This window comes from Fukomys damarensis, unplaced genomic scaffold (assembly GCF_012274545.1).
Source record: "Fukomys damarensis isolate Sample0158 unplaced genomic scaffold, DMR_v1.0_HiC HiC_scaffold_23, whole genome shotgun sequence".
Lineage (NCBI taxonomy): Eukaryota > Metazoa > Chordata > Mammalia > Rodentia > Bathyergidae > Fukomys > Fukomys damarensis.
Window position 1 is genome coordinate 48676858 of NW_022900935.1, and position 19953 is coordinate 48696810.

Below are 19953 nucleotides of genomic sequence, written 5' to 3' on the forward strand. Positions count from 1 at the left end.
AAAAAAAAAAAAAAAAACAAAAAGATGGTTGAGTGTGCTTGGAGTTGTTCTTCATCTTCATTTCTATTCCACTGATCCTTGGATCTGGTTTGGTTTCATGGTTTATTATTATTTTTTTCCCATTACCATGCTGTTTTTGTTTTTATCATGGTAGCTTTGAAGTGTAGCTTCAAATCAGGGATTGTGATGCTCCCTGCCTTCCCCTTGTTGCAAGAATTGCTGTTGATATTCTGTGTCTCTTCTAGTCCATATGAATTTAGGATGTTTTTTCTTGTTCTGTGTGGTATGATATTGGTGTTTTGATAAGGATTGCATTAAATCTGTATAACAGTTTTAGAAGTATGCCCATTTTCACTGTATTGGTTCTGCCTGTCTAAGAACAAAGAATATCCTTCAGTTTTCTGGTATCTTCAATATTGTTGTTGTTCTTTTTGGTTTTTTGAGGCAGTGTCTTGCTCTATGTAGTTGAGGGTGTCCTCAAATTTGCGGTGATCCTCCTACCTCAGACTCCTGAGTGCCAGGATTACAGGTGTGTAATCTGCACCCTACTTGTAGTTTTCTGTGTAAAAAGTCTTTCACTTCCTTTGTTGGATTGATTCCTAAGTATTTCATTTTTCTTGATGCTGTTGTGAAAGGTGTTGTTTCCCTAATTCCTCTCTTGTGAACTTGTTATTCATGTACAGAAATGCTACTGATTTTTGAGTGTTGACTTTGTATCCTGCTATCTGACTGAAATTTGGTTATTAATTCTAAGAGTCTTTTGGTGGGGATTTGGTGTTTTCTATATAGAATGTCATGTTATCTGCAAATACTGATCTTAACTTCCTTTCATATCCATATATGTTCCTTTTATTTCTTTCTCCTTTCTAATTGCTCTGGCTAATGTTTCCAGAATCATACTGAACAGCAGTGGTGGTAGTAGGCATTCTTGTCCTGTTCCTGATTTTAGAGTGAAATCTTACAGTTTTTGACCATTATGATGCTGGTCATTGTTTTGTCAAAATAGCTTTTATAAAAAGTGCTTATATTCCAATTTTCTGTAGGGTTTTTATCATAAATGAGTGTTGGACTTTGTCAAATGCTTTTTCTGCATCTATTAGATGATCATGTGGTTTTTGTCCTTCATTCTGTTAATGTGGTATATTATATTTATTGATTGGTTTATGTTGATCCATCCCTGCACCCTGGAATGAATCCTGCTTATTCATGTATAATCCTTTTTTTTTTTAATTGAGTTCATTGGTACACTTTAGATATTATGATCATTGGGAGTTTGTACATGTACATGGTGTATCTTGGTTATTTTTTTCCCATTCCTCTGCCCTCCCTTCAACCCCTCCCTATATACATAAGCTTTGTTTCCATATTTTCCCCTTTCCCACCCCCAACCCCTGTTCCCCTTTCCCTTTGAACATTTTCTTCCTGTTTCATAGTTATACACTTTGGTCCTCACACTTTCAGTCTTTGACATCAGAGAAACAATTCAGTATTTACACACTTAAGAGTATGACCTCAAGTTGCATCCATTTAGCTATAAATGTCTCTTTATGGCTGAGTAGTACTCCGTTTTATTTAAAAAACACTTCTTTATCCACTCACCAGTTGATGGGCATTTGGTCTGTTTTCAAGATTTAGCTATTACAAATTGTGCCACTATAAACATAGGTATGGTATATAATCTTGATGATTTGTTGCATTCTGTTTCCTAGTATCTTACTGAGAGGATTTTTATATTTGCACCTATATTTCATTAAGGAGATTGGCTTGTAGTTTTCCTTTTTTGGTTGGATCCTTCTCTGGTTTTGGTATCAGCATAATGCTCGCTTCCAAGAATGACTTTAGGGGTGTTTCTTCCTTTTAACTTCATTAAAGAATTTAAGGAATAGTGACATTGTATCTTCTCTAAAGTTCTTGTACAATTCATCAGTGATTCCATGAGGACCTTGGTTTTCTTTGTTGGTAGTTTTTTTTTAAATTAAATTTCATTTACTAATTTTGGATTATTTACAGTTTTTATATCTTCTTAATTCAGCTTTGGTAATTCATATGTGTGTAGGGATCTGTCCATTTCTTCTGAATTTTCTATCTTATAAGTATACAGGTTTTAAAGTAGATACTGATCATCTTCTGATTTCTGCAGAATCTGTTGTGATTTTACCCTTATCATTCCAAATTGCCTGGATGAATCTTTTCTTTCCTTCTTTTGATAAGACTGGCTAAGGGTTTGTCTATCTTATTTAATCTTTCAAAGAGCCTACATTTTGATTCATTAATTCTTTGTGTTGTTTTCTTAGTCTCAATTGTATTAATTTCTGCTCTGATCTTTATAATTTCCTTGTATAATCGTTGGGTTTAACTTGCTTTTCTTTTTCTACAAACTTGTGGTTCAATATTAGGTTATTTAATCACTCTTTTTCTGATTGGTAAACTGGATCAAGAAACAAGATCTAACAATATGCTGCATACATGAATTTCTTTTTGAGCTAAACATTTTTTGTGTGAAGCATAGTGTTGGATTTTGTTTCCTGATCCATTCTGCCAGTCTATTTCTTTTGATTGGTAAATGGAGACCATTCACGTTGATGGTTATAAACGATTGGTATTGACTTTTCCCTTTTAACATAGTATTTTTCTGTTATTAATTCCCTTTCTTTCTCTTCTCTTTAATCAGTTTCCTTGCCTGGTAGATTCATTCTTTTGGGATTCTTGGAATTGTCGTCTTTGTCTTTTTGTAGAATACCCTTCAGAACTTTTTGGCATGCTTGTTTTGTGGTCATAAATTTCTTCAAGTGTTACAGAAATGCCTTATTTCTCTATGAATTTTGAAATATAATTTTGTATGACACATCGATTTGGATTGGAGGTTGTTTTAGGATTTTAAACACTTCACTCTGAGCTCTCTTTGACTCAAGAATTTGTGTTGAGAAGTCTGCTGTGATTTTGATGGATTTCCTTTATAAGTGATTTGTTTCTTTTCTCTAGCAGCTTTTAATATTCTATTCTTGTGTTGAATTTCTGGAATCTTGACTATGATATGCCTTGGCGTAGTTTCTTTTTTTCTTTTTTTCTTTTTCGTGTCCTCTGAGCATAGCTAATTGGAGTTCTGTATGCCTTATTTATCTATATGTCACATTCTGTTTGAGACAGGGTGTCGCTTTATACTTCAGACTGGCCCTGAACTCGCTGTGTACTACAGGCTGGCTTTGAACTTGCAGCAATCCTCCTGCCTCAGCCTCCCAAGTGTTGGGATTATAGGCATGTGCCACCACTCCCGGCTTGTATGTCACATTCTTTTTCTTTTCTTTTCTTTCTCTTTCTTTTCTTGGTTTTTTGAGACAGGGTCTCACTATGTAGTTCAGACTCCTCTGGAACTCACTGTGTAGCCCAGGCTGGTCTCAAACTCAAAGTGATCCTTTTGCCTCAGCCTCCTGGGTGCTGGGATTACAGGTGTGCACCACCATCCATGCCCAGCCATCTGCTATTACTTCTGTGAATAGATTTTGTATATCCTTTGTGCTACCTTCTGATTTTTCATTGATTCCAGTTATTCTTTGCATTGTTTAGCAGCTGCTGGATTGATTTTTCATGGTCCTTTTGATTTGATCATTGCTAACCAAGACCTTGTCTTTTATATCTGATATTCTGTCTTCACATTGGTTGATTCTGCTGCATATACTTTGAATAGAATTTTTAATCTCTTGAATATCCGTTTGAATCTGTGTTATAGAATCCAGTCGGTGGGCATCTATCGTTACCGTCACTTTCCTAAACTCCTCTAACTACTCTGGATTCACTAACCACATCCTTCATTATGGTCATTATCTCTTTAAATATCTGTAATTATTGCTTTTTTTTCCCCCTAAAGACTTATTCATCCAGTTTGTTTCTTCCGCGCTACCATTTCAGAAATTTTAGCTGGGTGGCTTTTGATTTCTTCTACTTCATTGCTCCTGGATTGGCCTAGGTTAATCTGGAGGTCTGGGGTTGCATCTTGCTGCTTTTATTCTCTTGCTTATTCTGTCTTGCTTCTCACTTTTCTTTTCTTTCTTTTTTAAAAATTTATTTTCTGAGTTGATAGTTGTAAATTGCTTATGGTTGGTAGCTTCATTACAAGTATCAAGACGACTAGGTGACTACTTTTTAAATAATGTCTGCTTTTCCGAGATGTCTTGTAGGTATAGCTGGCTCTTGGCCTTTGAGTCTGTCCCTTTTGTTTATTAGATATGAGAGGTTGCTGCCTGTTTGGCCTATCACATAGTTCTTTACTATTGGGCTGTAGCATTGTGTATGTCCCTCAGGCAACCTAGGTTTTGGCATAGAAAGAAGATCAGTACTATCAGCAAGGAAGTAGTATAATCAGCAAGAACAATAGCATCAAACAGACTGGAAAATGACAAACTGTGATAACTAATAATTTGCCACTTTTAAGCGTGTATATGAGATTTATAGTTGTATAACAAAATCTTCTAAGACAAGTCAGTAAATTATATATAGTAAATATCCACTGAAAAGAACAATTTTATCCCAAGGGAAGAAAATTAAAGAAAAGAGGAAACAAAACAGAGAAATAAAAGAAGAAGCAAGACTGAAGGACAGAGGAAGATTACCCAAGCTTCAGGAACCTGGTGAAGAAGACAGGAAGTAAAGAAAAAATGGGGAAAAAGAGGGACAAAACAACTGAGATATCTGGTTTTTTAATAGTGTCCAATTCAAGTTATGACTGCTCTTGCTGGTAGATAAATGAGGTGGTCAGAGCCTAGATCTGTGCAGGATAATCTCAGCAAGTGAGCAGGAGGTTTAGGGAGTAGTATTGGTTCTGGGACTTTCAAATCCAGGGAAGTTCAGGCTGAACCTGACATCTGGTCATGCGTTTGAGGCCTGAGTTGTTTAGCTTATAACACTCTGGGTTGTGGCTTGCTGGCCTGCCCACACAGCTCCCTGTCATAGACATCACCCACGCTTTTCCTTCACCCACTCACTGTGAAAGTTTTCTCTTCTTTAGCAAGAAAAGAGAAATAAGCGAGACACAAGAAAGAATAAGCAAGAGAAATAATAAGCAAGGTGCAACCCCAGAGCTCCCCCTGGTAGCCCTGAGATGAAGCTCACCTGTGGCTGCTCTGAGTCCTGGGCCTCATTTGGCTCCTGAGTGGCTTGGATTGGCCACTCACCAGGTGTTGTAGCACACAGCATCCGCTGTTATGTTCCATTGGTGCATTTCTCCCTGGAGGCCTCTGAAGTCCCCTGCTTTCCCTCTCTCTGTAGGTTCAATCTTACTTTCTCGTGCCATGAGCAAGGAGCCAGGGAGAAAGTGCAGATTGCCCCACTTCCTTGTTCTTTTTTTTTTTTTGCTACCAGGAATCAAACTCGAGGCCTTGTGCTTGCCAGGCAGGCACTATGCTTTTGAGCTCTATCCTCAGCCCACCCCCTTCCTGTTTCTGTGTTATAGTCTGTCTCTTGAGTTTTTTGGTAGGCTCCAATTTTCCCTTCATATCCTTCATAGTTCTCCGACATCCATCTCTCTTCTCTTTTCCTTTTTCCAAGTTGTTATTTTCTAGTGTCTGTGTTCCGAATCTCAGAGAGGATGGTTTATTGCTGTTTACTACTACACCATCTCCTGGAAGTTCCAGGTCATACTGTGTCTGTGTTTTTGCCTACCTGTATTTTCACTTTTCATAAGAGTAGATTTTCTTTTTTAGTCCAGGTCTCACTATGTAGTTCAGGCTGAACTCACGATGTAGCCCAGGCTGACCTCAAACTAACTAGTGGCAATCCTCCTGCCTCAGCCACCCGAATACTGGGACTATAGGCATGTACCTTCATGCCAGATTGTGTAGGGAATTTTTTCTTTATTTTCTGATTGTTCACTGCAAGGATATAGAAATAAAATTGATTTTTGTATGTTTTTCTTGTATCTTGTCATATGACTGAACTCATGTATTAGTTCTACCCATAATTTATATTAGGTTTCTGATTTTTTTCCATAAACAAGATCATGTCATCTGTGATTCCTGAGTTTTAAAAATTTCTTCCTTTCCAGTCAGGATGCCTTTTTTTCATGCCTAATTGCTCTGGCTAGACTCATGGTGACTGTTAGTCCTGATATGTCAACTTCATTGGATTAGAGAGCACCTATTGGATTATTAAAGCACACTCCTGCGTGTTTCTGGGTTTGTCATGGATGTGTAACCACGCATACTTTCTGTGGTCCCTCACTTCCCTCCTTGGCACTGTCCCACTGCTGTCCTTCCCAGCCACTGTGAACTGAGCAGCTTTGCTCCTCCACATCTCCCTCTCATGATATTTTTGCCTAGCAGCCAGCTGACTATAGACTGAAGATGTGAGTTCATTAAACCTTTTCTCCTTTAAATGAAAGGTAGTGGTTACTGTGTCCAGCAGTGGGACTAATAAAGCTCTTCAGTGCAGTGCTGAGTAGAAGTGGCAAGTGTGGATATTTGTCTTCTTCCTGATCTTAGAGGGAAAGCAGTCATTCTTTCGCCATTAGTATAGTGCTAGTTCTGGGTTTTTCATTGATGCCCTTTGTCAAGGTTAATGAAGTTCCATTCCACCTTTTCTTTTTTTGAGACAGGGTCTCACTATGTAGTTCAGACTGCTCTGGAACTCACTGTGTAGCACAGGCTGGTCTCGAACTTGCAGCGATCCTCCTGCCTCAGCCTCCTGAGTGCTGGGATTACAGGCATGAGCCACCACACCTGGCCTGTGAAGTCAGTTTTTAATACCTAAATTCTTTGTGTCACATTGTTTTTCTCTTGTTTTACAAATTTTTCTCCTTGTCTTTGTGTTTGAGCATTTCTCCTGTAATTCCTCCATTTGTAGGTCTGTGTGTTTATCTTACTTGATATTTCTTGAGCTTGTGTGTGTAGGTTTATTTTTCAAGAAATTTGAGAAGTTTTCAGCCATTATTTCTTTATTTTTTGTGTGCCCCCCTTTTCTCTCAACCTTTCTTGTACCCCAGTTATGCATATGCTAGTGCACTTAACAATTTTACACATTTATGTAATGCTTCATTTTTTTTTTAACCTAGTTTTTTTTGGGGGTTGTGCTGAGAGTGAAACCAGGGTTTTACTCATACTAGGCACACAGTCTACCACTCTGAGCTATATCCACAGCCTTCATTCTATTTTTTTCTCTTAATCATCTCGCAGGGGCTTGGGATATAGCTCGGTGGCACTGCACCTGCCTGGCAAATGCAAAGACCTGAGTTTGATCCCTGGTACCAATAAAAGGAGGCGGCCTGATTAATCATCTTGAAAAGTCTCTGTGGGTCTGTCTTCAGGTTTGCCATTTCTGTTCAGTTCTATAGAGCCTGTCCAGTGACTGTTGTTTTTTTGTTTTTGTTTTGTTCTGTTTTTAATTTTTGTCACTTTCCTTTCAGTTCTGCAGGGTTTTTTTGTTTTGTTTTGCTTGTAGTACTGGGGATCGCACTCAGGACCTGGTGCTTTCGAGGCAGGTGTGGTGCCACTGAGCTAAATCCCTGGCTCACTCTTTTTTGTTTTTTGAATTCAGGGTCTAGCTGTGTAGTTCAGGCTACCCTTGAGCTCACTGTGTAGTCCAAGCTGGCCTTGAGTGATCACCTTATGGTGATCCTCTTGCCTTAGCCTCCTGAGTGCTGGGATTACAGGTGTGTGCTACCAGGCCTGGTTTGGAGTTTCTGTTTTTTTAAAGAATGGTAGTGGGGATCAAACCTGGGGGTACTCAGCCACTGAACTGTACTCTCAACCTGAGTTGTCCAGGCTGGCTTTGAATTTATTGTTTGTTTGAGAGGGAATCTTGCTTTGTGGTTCACCCTGGCTTTGAGCTCACTGTGTAACCCAGGATGACCTCAAATTCAACAGCAATCCTCTTGGCTCAGCCTCCCAATGCTGGGATTACAGGCATCTGCCACCATTCCTTCTAAGTCAACTGCATCTTCCCTTATTTCTTTAATCGTGATTTTCAGTATTTATAATGGCCATTTTGAAATTTTTTTCTGTTAAATACCATATGTGGTCATACTGCGAATTTCTTTGTCTGATTTTTTTCTTTTAGATTTATATGAGTCATACTTTCTCTTTTTTTCCTATGCTTCATGATTTTTTTGTAAAACCCTTAAAGTCAGATCGTATGGATACTATGTGTTTCTGGTTTTTCCCTTAGGGTAATATATATAAGATGGGCTAAGGGCAGTGACACGCTTTCTGAGTGATACCTTAACTCCAAGAGCTGAGTACTGAGCAAGGTATGGGGCCATCTGCAGTATGAGGTCCCCTCACCATCCTGTTAAAGTAGAACTACTGTCTCTCCTATGGATATGAATAAGAGGCCCCAGGATTCTCTGTGCTGTGCCTACAGTAGAGCTTCTGTCCCATGCACAGGGGTTGGGCAGAAGGGAGTCCCCTACCTTTGAAGCTGAAGTCTTGCGCTTGCATCTTGGGGAAGAGGGAGCTTGTTTCTTGTTCCAGCAGTCTGTAGTCAGGCCAAGATGGCAGGGGGTTGATGTAGTCTTGGTTCAAATACTTCAGACTTTTTTTTTTTACCTTGCTGAGGAAATTTTCATAGGCTTTATTGAACAAATGTTTCTTGATTTGCTATTTGCCCTTTGGACCATTTCCAGAGGTTCTGAATGTTTACAGTTCTCACCTTTATACACACTTTTCACTGAGGAGCAGGCAAGGAGAGCTTATGCTGTTAATGCTCAATCATGTGAAACTTTGAATTTTGAGCTTGCATTTATACTTCTGTGAAGCATAACTTAGAAAAGCATTTCCTTCTTTATAGTCCCTGACCACCCCCCATAAAGAACCATTGATATATCTCCTTAATGTCACAGCTTTAAGATACTGCTTTTATGATGCATGGTCTAGGAAATTGATTTCCCATCCTTTTTTGTTTTGTTTTGTTTTGAGACAGGGTCTCGCTATGCAGTTCAGACTACCCTGGAATTCACTGTGTAGCCGGGGCTGGTTTTGAACTCACAGTGATCCTCCTGCCTCAGCCTCCTGAGTGCTGGGATTACAGGCGTGTACCACCATGCCCAGCTATCCTTATTTTTCTTAAAGAATGGTTTCAGAACATGTGAAAGATTTTTAGGGAAAAATCTTCCATTGAGTACAGAGTTCATAAAGGAAATGAAAATAGTAATTTAGAAATTTTTTACATGGAAGGCACCAGGCGGTAGTTGAGTTCAAGTTGGTTTGGAGGAGTTACAGTTAAATCTTGGCCTCTGACCTGCTGTTTTTCTTTTTTGTACCAGGGATCGAACTCAGGACCCGGTGCTTGTGAGGCGGGTGGTCACACCACTGAGCCAAATCCCCAGCCCTCTCTGACCTCTTAAATACCAAAATCAGCAGGTGCCTTCTTCTGTTTTGCTGTCATCTTAAATTAAAATTTCAGTTTTCATTTTTTGCTGTTTTTTTGTTTTTTTGAGACAGGGTCTCACTATGTAGTTGAGACTGCCCTGGAACTCACTATGTAGCCCAGGCTGGTCTCAAACGCACAGTGATCCTCCTGCCTCAGCCTCCCAGAGTGCTGGGATTACAGGCGTGCACCACCACACCCAGCTCATTTTTTGCTTTTTGAGACAGGGTCTCATATTTAGCTCAGGCTGGCCCTGAACTCACTGTATAGCCCAGGCTAGCCATGAATCCACTCTGATTCTCCTGCTTCAGCTTCCTAAGTAGTGAGATTACAGGTGTGCACTAATAAAATTAAAATTTCTTTTGATTCTTTTATTTTATTTTTTCCTAGGGGCCACTCAATAGTGAATCTTCCAACCAGAGTTTGTGCAGTGTGGGATCCTTGAGTGATAAAGAAGTAGAGGTAAGAAAGTATATCCAGTGCAAAACTTTTTGTATTCCTGTACTTTAGTCTGGGTTTGTGATAGTCTGTGTGTATGGATCCCTTTTGAGTTGTGTGCTGTTTGTATCTATATAACTAGGCTGTAGCCCTAATGGGCTTTACAGTCATGTATAGACCTTGTCTTTAAAAATTTTTGGCATAGTTGCCATGAATAGTTGCATAAATATTTAGGAGTAGATAAATTAATTTAAGTACTCTTGAATTTTATAATTGTCAACATCTCAACAGTGGGCAGTGGCTGACTTGAATAATAGAATTTATTTATTTATTCATTCATTCATTCATTCAAGTACTGGGGAATCAGACCCAGGATCTTGCCCCTTGCCAGGCAGGCGCAGTACTGCTGAGCTACATCCCTGGCCCTTGAGTAATAGAATTTAAAGGGTTTTGTTTAGCTTTGTCTCCTTAAACAAAAGATCAGAATTAAAAAAAAAAAAAAGCAAATAACCTAGATGCAGGGCTGTAAGTATAAGTAAGCTTGCAACTACCTACTTTGTCCTTAGTCACTTGATCGGTTATGTAGATCTTTCTTTTTTGGAAGAAGTGATTGGGTTTAAACACTTAAAGTTATCTGAGAGGCTGCTGTGTGGGACCTTTGTGCTGTATATGTGTTTTATAAAATGTCTTATTTAAGCTTTGTAGCAGCACTGATTTATACACATGGACACATTGAAGCTGTGCTATTTTGAGCAACTTACCACAGTTACATACCTTTTCTTTTTCTCTGTTTTTAGACCAAGACCCTGATTCAGGATTGTCTGATAGTTATTATATCTCTTTTAAATATTTGATATTCTGTACATAACTGTATTTTTACTAATGTGAAAATTTTACCAAAGTGCTAATTGTGCCGTATATGGTATTTAACAGACTCCTGAGAAAAAGCAGAATGACCAGCGAAATCGGAAAAGGAAAGCTGAACCATATGAAACTAGCCAAGGTAGTAATAATTCCACACTCCATAAAGATACTGAACTCTTACGCACTTAGAATTTTCAGGCTTCTGGTAAATAATTAGTTTGTATACTGGGAGTCTAGACAAAAAAATTAGAGGAATATCAAGCTATATATTATAGACTAGCCATTTGATTAACATCTAATAAAACAGTATCAATTCTCTGGGGACTGTATGGGTTTTTCTTTAGACCTAACGAGCATGATAAAGAAAGGTGAAATTGGAGTTTTATCTGTATGTTCTACATTACATCAATGATTTGTTAACAGTGGTAGCCAGAGACAGTTTTCTTTCTGATATTTTCCTTTATACCCTCTGTTTTTTCTCTTTTTCTCCCCACCCCCTTTTCTTTTTTTGGTACTGGAGATCGAACTCAAGACCTTGCACTTGCCAGGCAGGTGCACTGCCACTGAGCTACATCCCTGGCCCCTCCCGCTGTTTTTTTATGGCACTTGTTTAGTTGAACATTGGAGCACACTGGAATAAATTTGTAAAGGTTATGTAATAATGTGAAATACTTCATATAATCAAAAAACAAGTTTTTTTTTCCTCTTCCATTCTAAAGAATAGAAAAAAATCTATAGATAATTCATTTTGTATTTTGGAAGGAATATTTTCTCAGGGACAGGGTCATACCAAGTTCTGTGTAAAGTAGAATCAACTCTCACTCTCATGAGTTTGTTTTGAACTGTCATTCTTTTAAATTGAGATATGGATTATAGGTGAGATTTGATTTTGTTTCCCAACTGTGGTATTGTTTTATTAGTATTTGTAAAAGAAGCATTATTGAATCTTAAAATGAGCCGTGAAAAATTCTTGCACTGCTGGTTCAGTCATGTATTATGTGGGCGAAATAGTCTGTTCTTTGAGGTACAGGTATTTTGGCTTTTGCATTAAAAGTAAAAGCTAACACTAGCTTATAGCAATGTATACAGTTACTGAACACATAATGCATTTTGGTGAATGATGGTTTACATATGCATTGGAAATTGTACTTACTTTGGTTTCATTTCCAGGGAAAGGCACTCCTAGGGGACATAAAATTAGTGATTACTTTGAGGTAAGTTAAATTTTGTGGGGGAATGCTGTAGTGTTTTTAAAAAACCTAAATTCTTATGTTCATTTAAGGCATTTGAAGGCAATATTTTGCTTTTACTGCGGTTCCCTCCCTTATCTCCATCTTCATCGACCTAATGCCTGCCAGCCCTCTCTCAATAAGAGGAAACTGCTGCTAATTTTCCAAATTTAAATTTGTTTATTATGTGTCTTGTCTGTGATGATACAAGAATTTACATATGAGGTGATTTATCTCTTGGCCAGTCTAGGTATTGTGTCTTTCAGAGATTAAAGTAGAGTGACTCGGGCTCTTCTTTTGTCCTCTTCCCTTAGTCCTATGGAACATGTAATAAGCTCAACGATCCATTGTTAGTGGTTATTAAGGAAGGCTAACATTCACTGCACCGCTATATTTCTGCTTTGTGTATTTTGAGACAAGAAGGCAAAACATTCTTCTCTTAGGTCCTTTCAAAACTACATGTACTTTCAGCTTTCTAGCCATGTTTTCTGTATATCTTGATACATTTCTGTGGGAGCTCCTTCTTAAAAATCTTGTAGAAAAGAACAGAATTTGGCTTAAGTGGCATTTTCTCTCTAGAATAAGATGTATTGACTTACAATGGCCATGTATAAGTAAGACCTGTTTGTGTATTAATCTTTTACTCTCCTTATCTGAAGCATAGTACTGTTTTGAATTATTCATATACATTTTTCCCTGTTGGCCAGTTTGCTGGGGGAAGCGGGCCAGGAACCAGCCCTGGCAGAAGTGTTCCACCAGTTGCACGATCCTCACCGCAACATTCCTTATCCAATCCCTTACCGGTAAGCATTCACCTGGAGAAATTTGACACCTGTTGTAGGAGACTAGAAGCCCAGGAACACTGGAGCAAAGATTTTATTCCACTAAATACCCATGGGGAATGAGGTGTTAGGGGAAAGACTTCATAGTATTGCCCATGAGTCACTTACTTAGATTCAAATCCATATCAGTAATTAACTTTATACAAGAGCTGCCCCTATCTGGTCAGTATAATAAATCGCCTCTATAAGCTGTATTGCTCAGTGGTCTGTCTAGGAAGTGATTCCAGTCCAAACACTAGGTTTTTATCCTTGTCCAGCTTACACGTTTCCTACAATTAAATTTTCTCCCCTTTTAAAAAATTGGTCAACTCCTGGTACTTTAATTATTTCTAGGGCTTACTTAGGAAGTAGAAAAGCTATACCATACAGATTGGTGTCTAGTCATTGAGTGAAATCTTAAAGTCTTGAAAACCTTAACTTTTTAAGTGCTGAAGTTAGCAGTTTCAACTAGGGGCAGCTATGCTACTAAGGGCATATTTGTCAGTATTTGGAGTTATTTTGTTGTCTTGTGAGGGAGTAGGGGGATGAGAGGCTAGGGGTGCTGGTAAACTTCCTACAAAATTAGGGCAGCCTCCCTACATCAAAGAATTATTTGATCCAAATGCCAGTTAGTGCTGAAGTTGATAATTCCTGAGCTAGTTAATTTAGGATTTTATGTTAATTTGATCCTTGTCCTTGGATAATTTGTTGATACTAGTCAAGACTTACACTCAAGAGTAGTATGTATAGACTGTAGGTATTGCTCTAGGTAGGATCTTAGGGGTTGGGGCTGCTGAGATGAGTTTTCATTCTAGATTTTTGTTTTTGTTTGAAACAGAGTCTTGCTATGTAGTTCAAGCTGGCCTTGACCTCACTGTGTAGCCCAGGCTGGCCTTCTACTCATTCGATCCTCCTGCCTCAGCCTCTTACGTGCTGGGATTGATTACAGGCATATGCCAACACACCTAGCTTTCTGTTTGTTTAGGAAAGTTTTTCTTTGCATCATTATAATTGGAAGCATTGCACTTTTCCTGTTTAGCCTTGTATATTGTTAAAACATTTTTACAATATATTTCCTTCCCTTCTACTAGTTAATAAAAATATGCTTTTATTAGGCTAATTATAATTATCGAAGCAGTCATTGAAGTGTAAGTTAAACTTATGAAGACAACTTTGGATTTTTTTTACTTAATACTGAGGATTGAATCCACTTGCCATATTTTTTTAAATGTTAGAAATGTTTGCCAGTTGTTGTGATCATGCTTGTAATCCTAGCACTCAGAAGGCTGAGGCAGGAGGATGACCTCAAGAGGAGGCCTGCCTGAGCAACATAGTGAGGTCAAGGCCAGCCTGAACTGCACAGTGAGACCTGTTTCCAAAAAAAAAGCTACATTGTGAGCTGTCTCAAAAAACAAAACAAAAAAGACATGCTTGATGTATAGACTTATTTGGGTAGGTTAAGGGTTTGTTAGCTAACTGTTGAAGAGGCGATTGTCTCTTTTTCTTAGATTTTAAACCAGTTAAAGTTTTAAAAATATTAAGTAATCCCTGCACTCTTGAGAGGCTGAGAGAGGAGGATTGCGTTTCAGTCCAGCCTGGACAATTTACTGACTCAGTGAGACCTTGTCTTAAAATTTTCAAAGGGCTGAGGATATAGCTCAGTATAAATCCCATGGTTTCAATCCTCAGTACAGTTGCAGATTATCTATTTGGAACAAATGTTTTGTAGAATTTCTCAATGTCTACCACTCTTTTCTTCCTGAAATCTTTTTCCGTTGGATTTTAATAGTGTGACCACCCAGTGTCACTTTTTAGGTTGAATACTACCTGAAGACAAAAGAGATGCATTCAATCTGTAGACATTTTCTGCCACTATATGAATATGACTGGGCCTCATCATCAGTATACAAATCTTAAGTATATATTAAGTGTTGAAATAAGAACCACACCTTACTTACCTTTTCCATTGCACTAAAAGCTCTTCATCTTCCTAACTTGGATTCTGTGCTTCATTGTAATAGTCACTGTGTGTTCTATTCAATTCTCTGTCTTCACCCTCTCACCATCAAAATTGCTGGGAAAAAAATAGCCCTGATTAAATCAAATCCTCTACTTTTTCTTTATTTGCCTCTAAGCAGTTCAGCAGGGTTGGAGGAAGGTACACTAAAGCCAACTGATTGTACTTTACATTCATGACCGTTTACCTCGTGTGTGCTTCCAGCTGCCTGCTAAATCCTACTGTAGTTCTAGTTAGTTCTCTTTCCTCAATGAAAGTTTCATATTTTGTTGTCCCCCACCTGCAACAACACTTCTAATTCAACCAACCACCTTGGCTCTTTTATTTTACTGAGAAAATAGAATCAGAAAAGAAGTCCCACATGCTTCTGTACTAGATCTAATACCGCTTCTGTCAACTCTGGGCAGAGGCCAGGGATGTTGGTAAACCTACTACAAAACCAGGACAGCCCTGCTGTATAACAGAGAGTTGTCTGATCCAAAATAATAGTGGCTTACTTCTTAATTCTCAAGTTAGCTAACTAACTGTGTTTAGGTATCCATTTCTTTTTGGAATGAATGAACTTGTCTGCCTTTCAGTTGGGTTCTGATTTCCCTAATAATTATATTTCGTATCCTTCTTCCTCTTTGACGTTTCCACTTACTGGTCTTATGTACAACTTGAACATTAACATATCCAGAAAGCAGCTCTTGCTTTCCCTTCATACCAAAACAACTACCATAAACTGCTCTTCCCTGACCAGGTAAATAACTTAGTTTACCCTGTCCACTTTTTCAGGTCATAACTCATGCCCTAGATATAATCCATCAGGAAACCCTGTTTTTCCTATAAAATATATCAGAATCTGATCACTTTTCTGTTTATAACATTTCTTTTGAATGAATGAACTTGTCTGCCTTTCAGTTGGGTTCTGATTTCCCTAATAATTATATTTCGTATCCTTCTTCCTCTTTGACGTTTCCACTTACTGGTCTTATGTACAACTTGAACATTAACATATCCAGAAAGCAGCTCTTGCTTTCCCTTCATACCAAAACAACTACCATAAACTGCTCTTCCCTGACCAGGTAAATAACTTAGTTTACCCTGTCCACTTTTTCAGGTCATAACTCATGCCCTAGATATAATCCATCAGGAAACCCTGTTTTTCCTATAAAATATATCAGAATCTGATCACTTTTCTGTTTATAGATTTCTGTATTAGCTTCCAGTATAATCTCTCCTTATTTTTTGTCCTCATGTCACAGATGGTGTCAGTATTACAGCATGAGTGATTGATAAAAAGTTAAGGCTCTTCCTGCCATTCCTATGCTCAAAATCTGTCGTGTGGCTTCCAGAATAAAAATTCTTGTGTGTTGTAATATCTCTTAATGACTTGTGGTCCCTGCTTGCTGGTTGCCCATTTGAGATAGCCATACTGCCCCTCTTAAACACTGTGAAGAACTCTTGCCAGAGCGACCTTGTCTTGCTAGTCCCTTTTCCAGGAACATTCTTTTCTATAGAAAGTAGCTATCTTTTTCTTTCTTTCTTTTTTGGTACCAGGGATCAAACTCGGGTCCTTGTGCTTGCAAGGCAAGCTGTAGAACCATTGAGCTAAATCCCTGGCCCTCTTTTTCTACATATACTAGCTATCTCTTTATGGCTCACAATGACCTTAGAAGTTAGCCTGGCATGGTGGTACATGCTTGTAATCCAGGGATTCTGGGAGGCTGAGACAGAAGGGTCATAAATTGAACCCCATCCCGGACAGTTTAGCAACTTATTGAGACCATGTCTCAAGATAAAAAAAAAAAAAGTAAAAAGAGCTGGAGATAATTAACTCAGGGCAAAAGCCCTGGGTTCACTCCCCAGTACTGTGGGTGGGGGAGCTAGCAAAGTAGTCCTCCCCGGCCACCTCTAAGATAGCTTTGTCACACCTTGTCATTGTCTCTGACCTTGCTTTGTACTAATTCTTATTTATCACCTCTCTCTTTTCCTCTTTTCTCTGACACAATTTTTTTAATTGATTCATAGTTATGCTTACATAAGAAGACACATCCACATCCATCCAGCACAGTGACACATGTTTGTAATCCCAGCTACTAACGAGACAGACAGGCAAGAGAATTACAAGTTGAAGGCCATTCTGGGCAATTTAGCAGAACCCTGTCTCAAAGTAAAATTAAAATTAAAAAGGGCTTGGAATGTAGCACAGTGTCAGGGTGCTTGTCTAAGCATAAACATTCCTCAGTACTGCCAGCAAAATGAAGAGTACACATAGAGTATATGTCTTCAGTGAGTTTTTACAAATGTACCAGTTTAAGAAACAAAATATTACCAGGCCTGCAGAAGTCTTGCCTGTGTTGCCTTCTACTTATTAGTCCCTTCTCAGCTTCACAGGACTTAGCTACTAGCCTGACCTCTAACAGACCTCTAATAACATAGAAATTTTTTTGTTTTTGTACTTTATGTAAAATGTACAGACTTTTTTGAGTCGGGATCATGCTATATTTTCCATGCTGGCCTTGAACTCATGGCAGTCCTCCTGCCTCATCTGTTTTTGTACTTTATGTAAAAAGATCATATGATATGCGCTCCTATGTCCAGCTCAAAATTTTCTCTTCATTTTTGAAACAGAGTCTCACTCTATAGTTCAGGCTGGCCTTGAACTATGTAGCCCAGGGCTCAGACTGACAGCAATCCTGCCAAGTGCTGGGATTATAGGCATGTGCCAACCATACCTGGTTTCCATTTTGTTTATTGTAGATCATTCATTGCCATTGATGTGCAATATAGTTTTAATATTTTTATTTAAGAATTTATATATTTTAACTTTATAATTCATGCCCGTCTTTGTTTACTAGGATGTTAATTCCATGAGAGCAGGGATTTTGCTTTATTTACTGCTGTTTACATCTCTTACAGTGATTATTACCTAAAGATGTGATTTTTTTTTTTGGTGGGGGAGGTACCGGGGATCAAACTCAGGACCTTAACGCTTGTGAGGCGGGCTACAGCACCTCCAAGCTAAATCTCTGGCCAGAGATGGGATTATTTTTAACTGGTTTCTACTACTTGACACATAGAGATAATATATTATTGTTTTAGTCTCTTAACACCCAAAACAGTGCATGGTACTCCATGGGTCCTCAAATTGTTGAAAGGGAACAGATAAAGGCTTATTTTGCTTTTTTCCCCCTGAGATGATTCTTTTGTATTTTTGTTAAATATTTTTTAAAAATACAAAAAGTGCATAAAACAAATATTTTCATGAAGGAGTTGGCAAAATATAGGCCCACAACTGGCAGGCTAAGAATGATTTTTAGATTTTTAGAAACAAAAGAATATATGACAAGACATATGCATACTGAAAAACCTAAAATATTTCTATCTGGCCTTACACCAAAAAGCTACCTAAATATCATTATAAAATTAGCTTCATACATTCAAGACATTCACTAATTTTAAGATGTAACATTTTTAGCATTCTGGAAACTTTTGTGTACTTCCCTGATTCGCTGATCATAACTCCTATCCTAGGGATAATAACTCTCTTGGTATTTTTTTGTGGTAATCCTTGGCTTTTCCTTATAGTTTAATCATCCATGTGTGCATACCTAAATAAAATGGTTTATTCTGCCATTAAGTCAACTTTGTTAAATAATCACTGTTTTAGCCTTCAGTATTTTGGGGTGGGGGTGTAGTTCATTCTTAGAGTGCTTGCCTCAAACGTGAGAGGTCCTAGATTTGATCTAGGACACTGCCTAATAATAATAAGTTGAGGTAGTCATCAATTTTCTGTGTTTTGATTCTTTGGCTGTTTGTTCTATCAGTTGCTAAGAAGAGTGTATTAATTTCTCTTACAAGGATTATGGAAGTTCTCAGTTTCTTCATATATTTATGTTAACTTTTGCTTTGTGTATTCACTCTTCTTCATGTTGTTTTTTTTTTTTTTCCTCTTCCTCTTCATGTTTTTGAAGCTCATTTCTTTAAATGTGCTTTATCTGCTGGTCATGGTGGCACATGCCTGTAATCCCTGAGAGACTGAGGCAGGAGAAAGGCAAGTTCGAGCCCAGTGTAAGCAGTTTAGTGACTAGCAGAACCTTGTCTCAAAATTTTAATAAAGAAATGAATAAAGTGCTGGGGTTATGACTTAGTGTGCACTCAGCCCTTGGGGTCGATCCCCAGGACCCTTCCTCAAAAAAAGTGGCTTATCTCATATTTAATATCCAAACCATCATGTGCGTCACATGGTATAACTATTTGTATTCTTATGACGTCAACTTTTTTCATTTTTTTGAGGCAGGGTCTTGAATGTAGTCCAGAGCAGCCTTGAACTCACTGTATAGTTCAGATTGGTATCAGACTGCATCAGCCTCCTGAATTGTAGGATTAAAGTAATATGTCACAATGCCCAGCATTTTTTAAAAAATAGTACCGGGGATTGAACCTAGGGCATTGCACACACTGGGCAAGTGAAGTGCTCTACCACTAAACTACATCTCCAGCCCTCCATCAACTTTTTGTAATATATATTGAGTTCTAACAGCTATTGTATAGTTGTATTTTGGTGTTTTTTTTTTGTTTGTTTTTTGTTTTTTTGTTTTTGGTACCAGGGATTGAACTCGAGTCTTTGTGCTTGCAAAGCAAGCCACCAAACTGCTGAGCTAAATCCCCGGCCCAAATATTTTTCTTTATTCAATCTAAAATCTTTCTTTTAACTTAAAACGTTTATCCCATTTAATATATTATCACTACATTGGGTTTAAAGACATTTTAGTATTTTCTGCTTGTCTTGTCTATTCCTTTGCATTCTTTTCTTTTTAAAAATTAATTAATTAATTAATTTGAGATAGGGTCTTGCTACATAGTTCAGACTGGCTTGATTTCACTATGCAGTCTGCACTGGCCTTGAACTCATGGTGATCCTGCCTCAACCTCCCAAGTGCAGGGATGACAGGCATGTGCTACCACACCTGGCTGTTCATTTTTTTTTCTTTTCTTTTCTTCTTGAATTCATTTAGATTTAATTATTTTGTTTAAACCTACATTTTCCTCCTTTACCAGTAGCTAGGCCCTCTTTGCTGTTTCTTTAAGAAATTATTACATGGTATTTAACATGCTGAAATTTCTCTTCCCTCTTCCTAATACCAAATGATGAGTTCAGAGCACTAATTTAGTTACCCCACTGCTGACTTGGTAGTGGTGGAGTATGTTTTTATTTTGCTTTTTTTTTTTTTTGGTACCGGGG

The 19953-nt window shown here is 38.1% G+C and overlaps 1 protein-coding gene across 3 annotated transcripts in view; it reads left to right on the forward strand.

Moving 5' to 3' along the window:
• Tlk2 (tousled like kinase 2) overlaps nucleotides 1–19953 on the forward strand; it is a 127085-nt gene that overhangs the window by 36470 nt on the left and 70662 nt on the right. For 2 of the 3 annotated variants that reach the window (XM_010637497.3, XM_010637498.3), the window contains exons 3-6: nucleotides 9745–9816; nucleotides 10726–10795; nucleotides 11827–11870; nucleotides 12593–12688. In XM_010637497.3, the coding sequence (XP_010635799.1) occupies nucleotides 9745–9816; nucleotides 10726–10795; nucleotides 11827–11870; nucleotides 12593–12688 (282 nt within the window). The remainder of the gene's footprint in view (nucleotides 1–9744; nucleotides 9817–10725; nucleotides 10796–11826; nucleotides 11871–12592; nucleotides 12689–19953) is intronic. The other variant, XM_010637499.3, reaches the window with a different exon arrangement.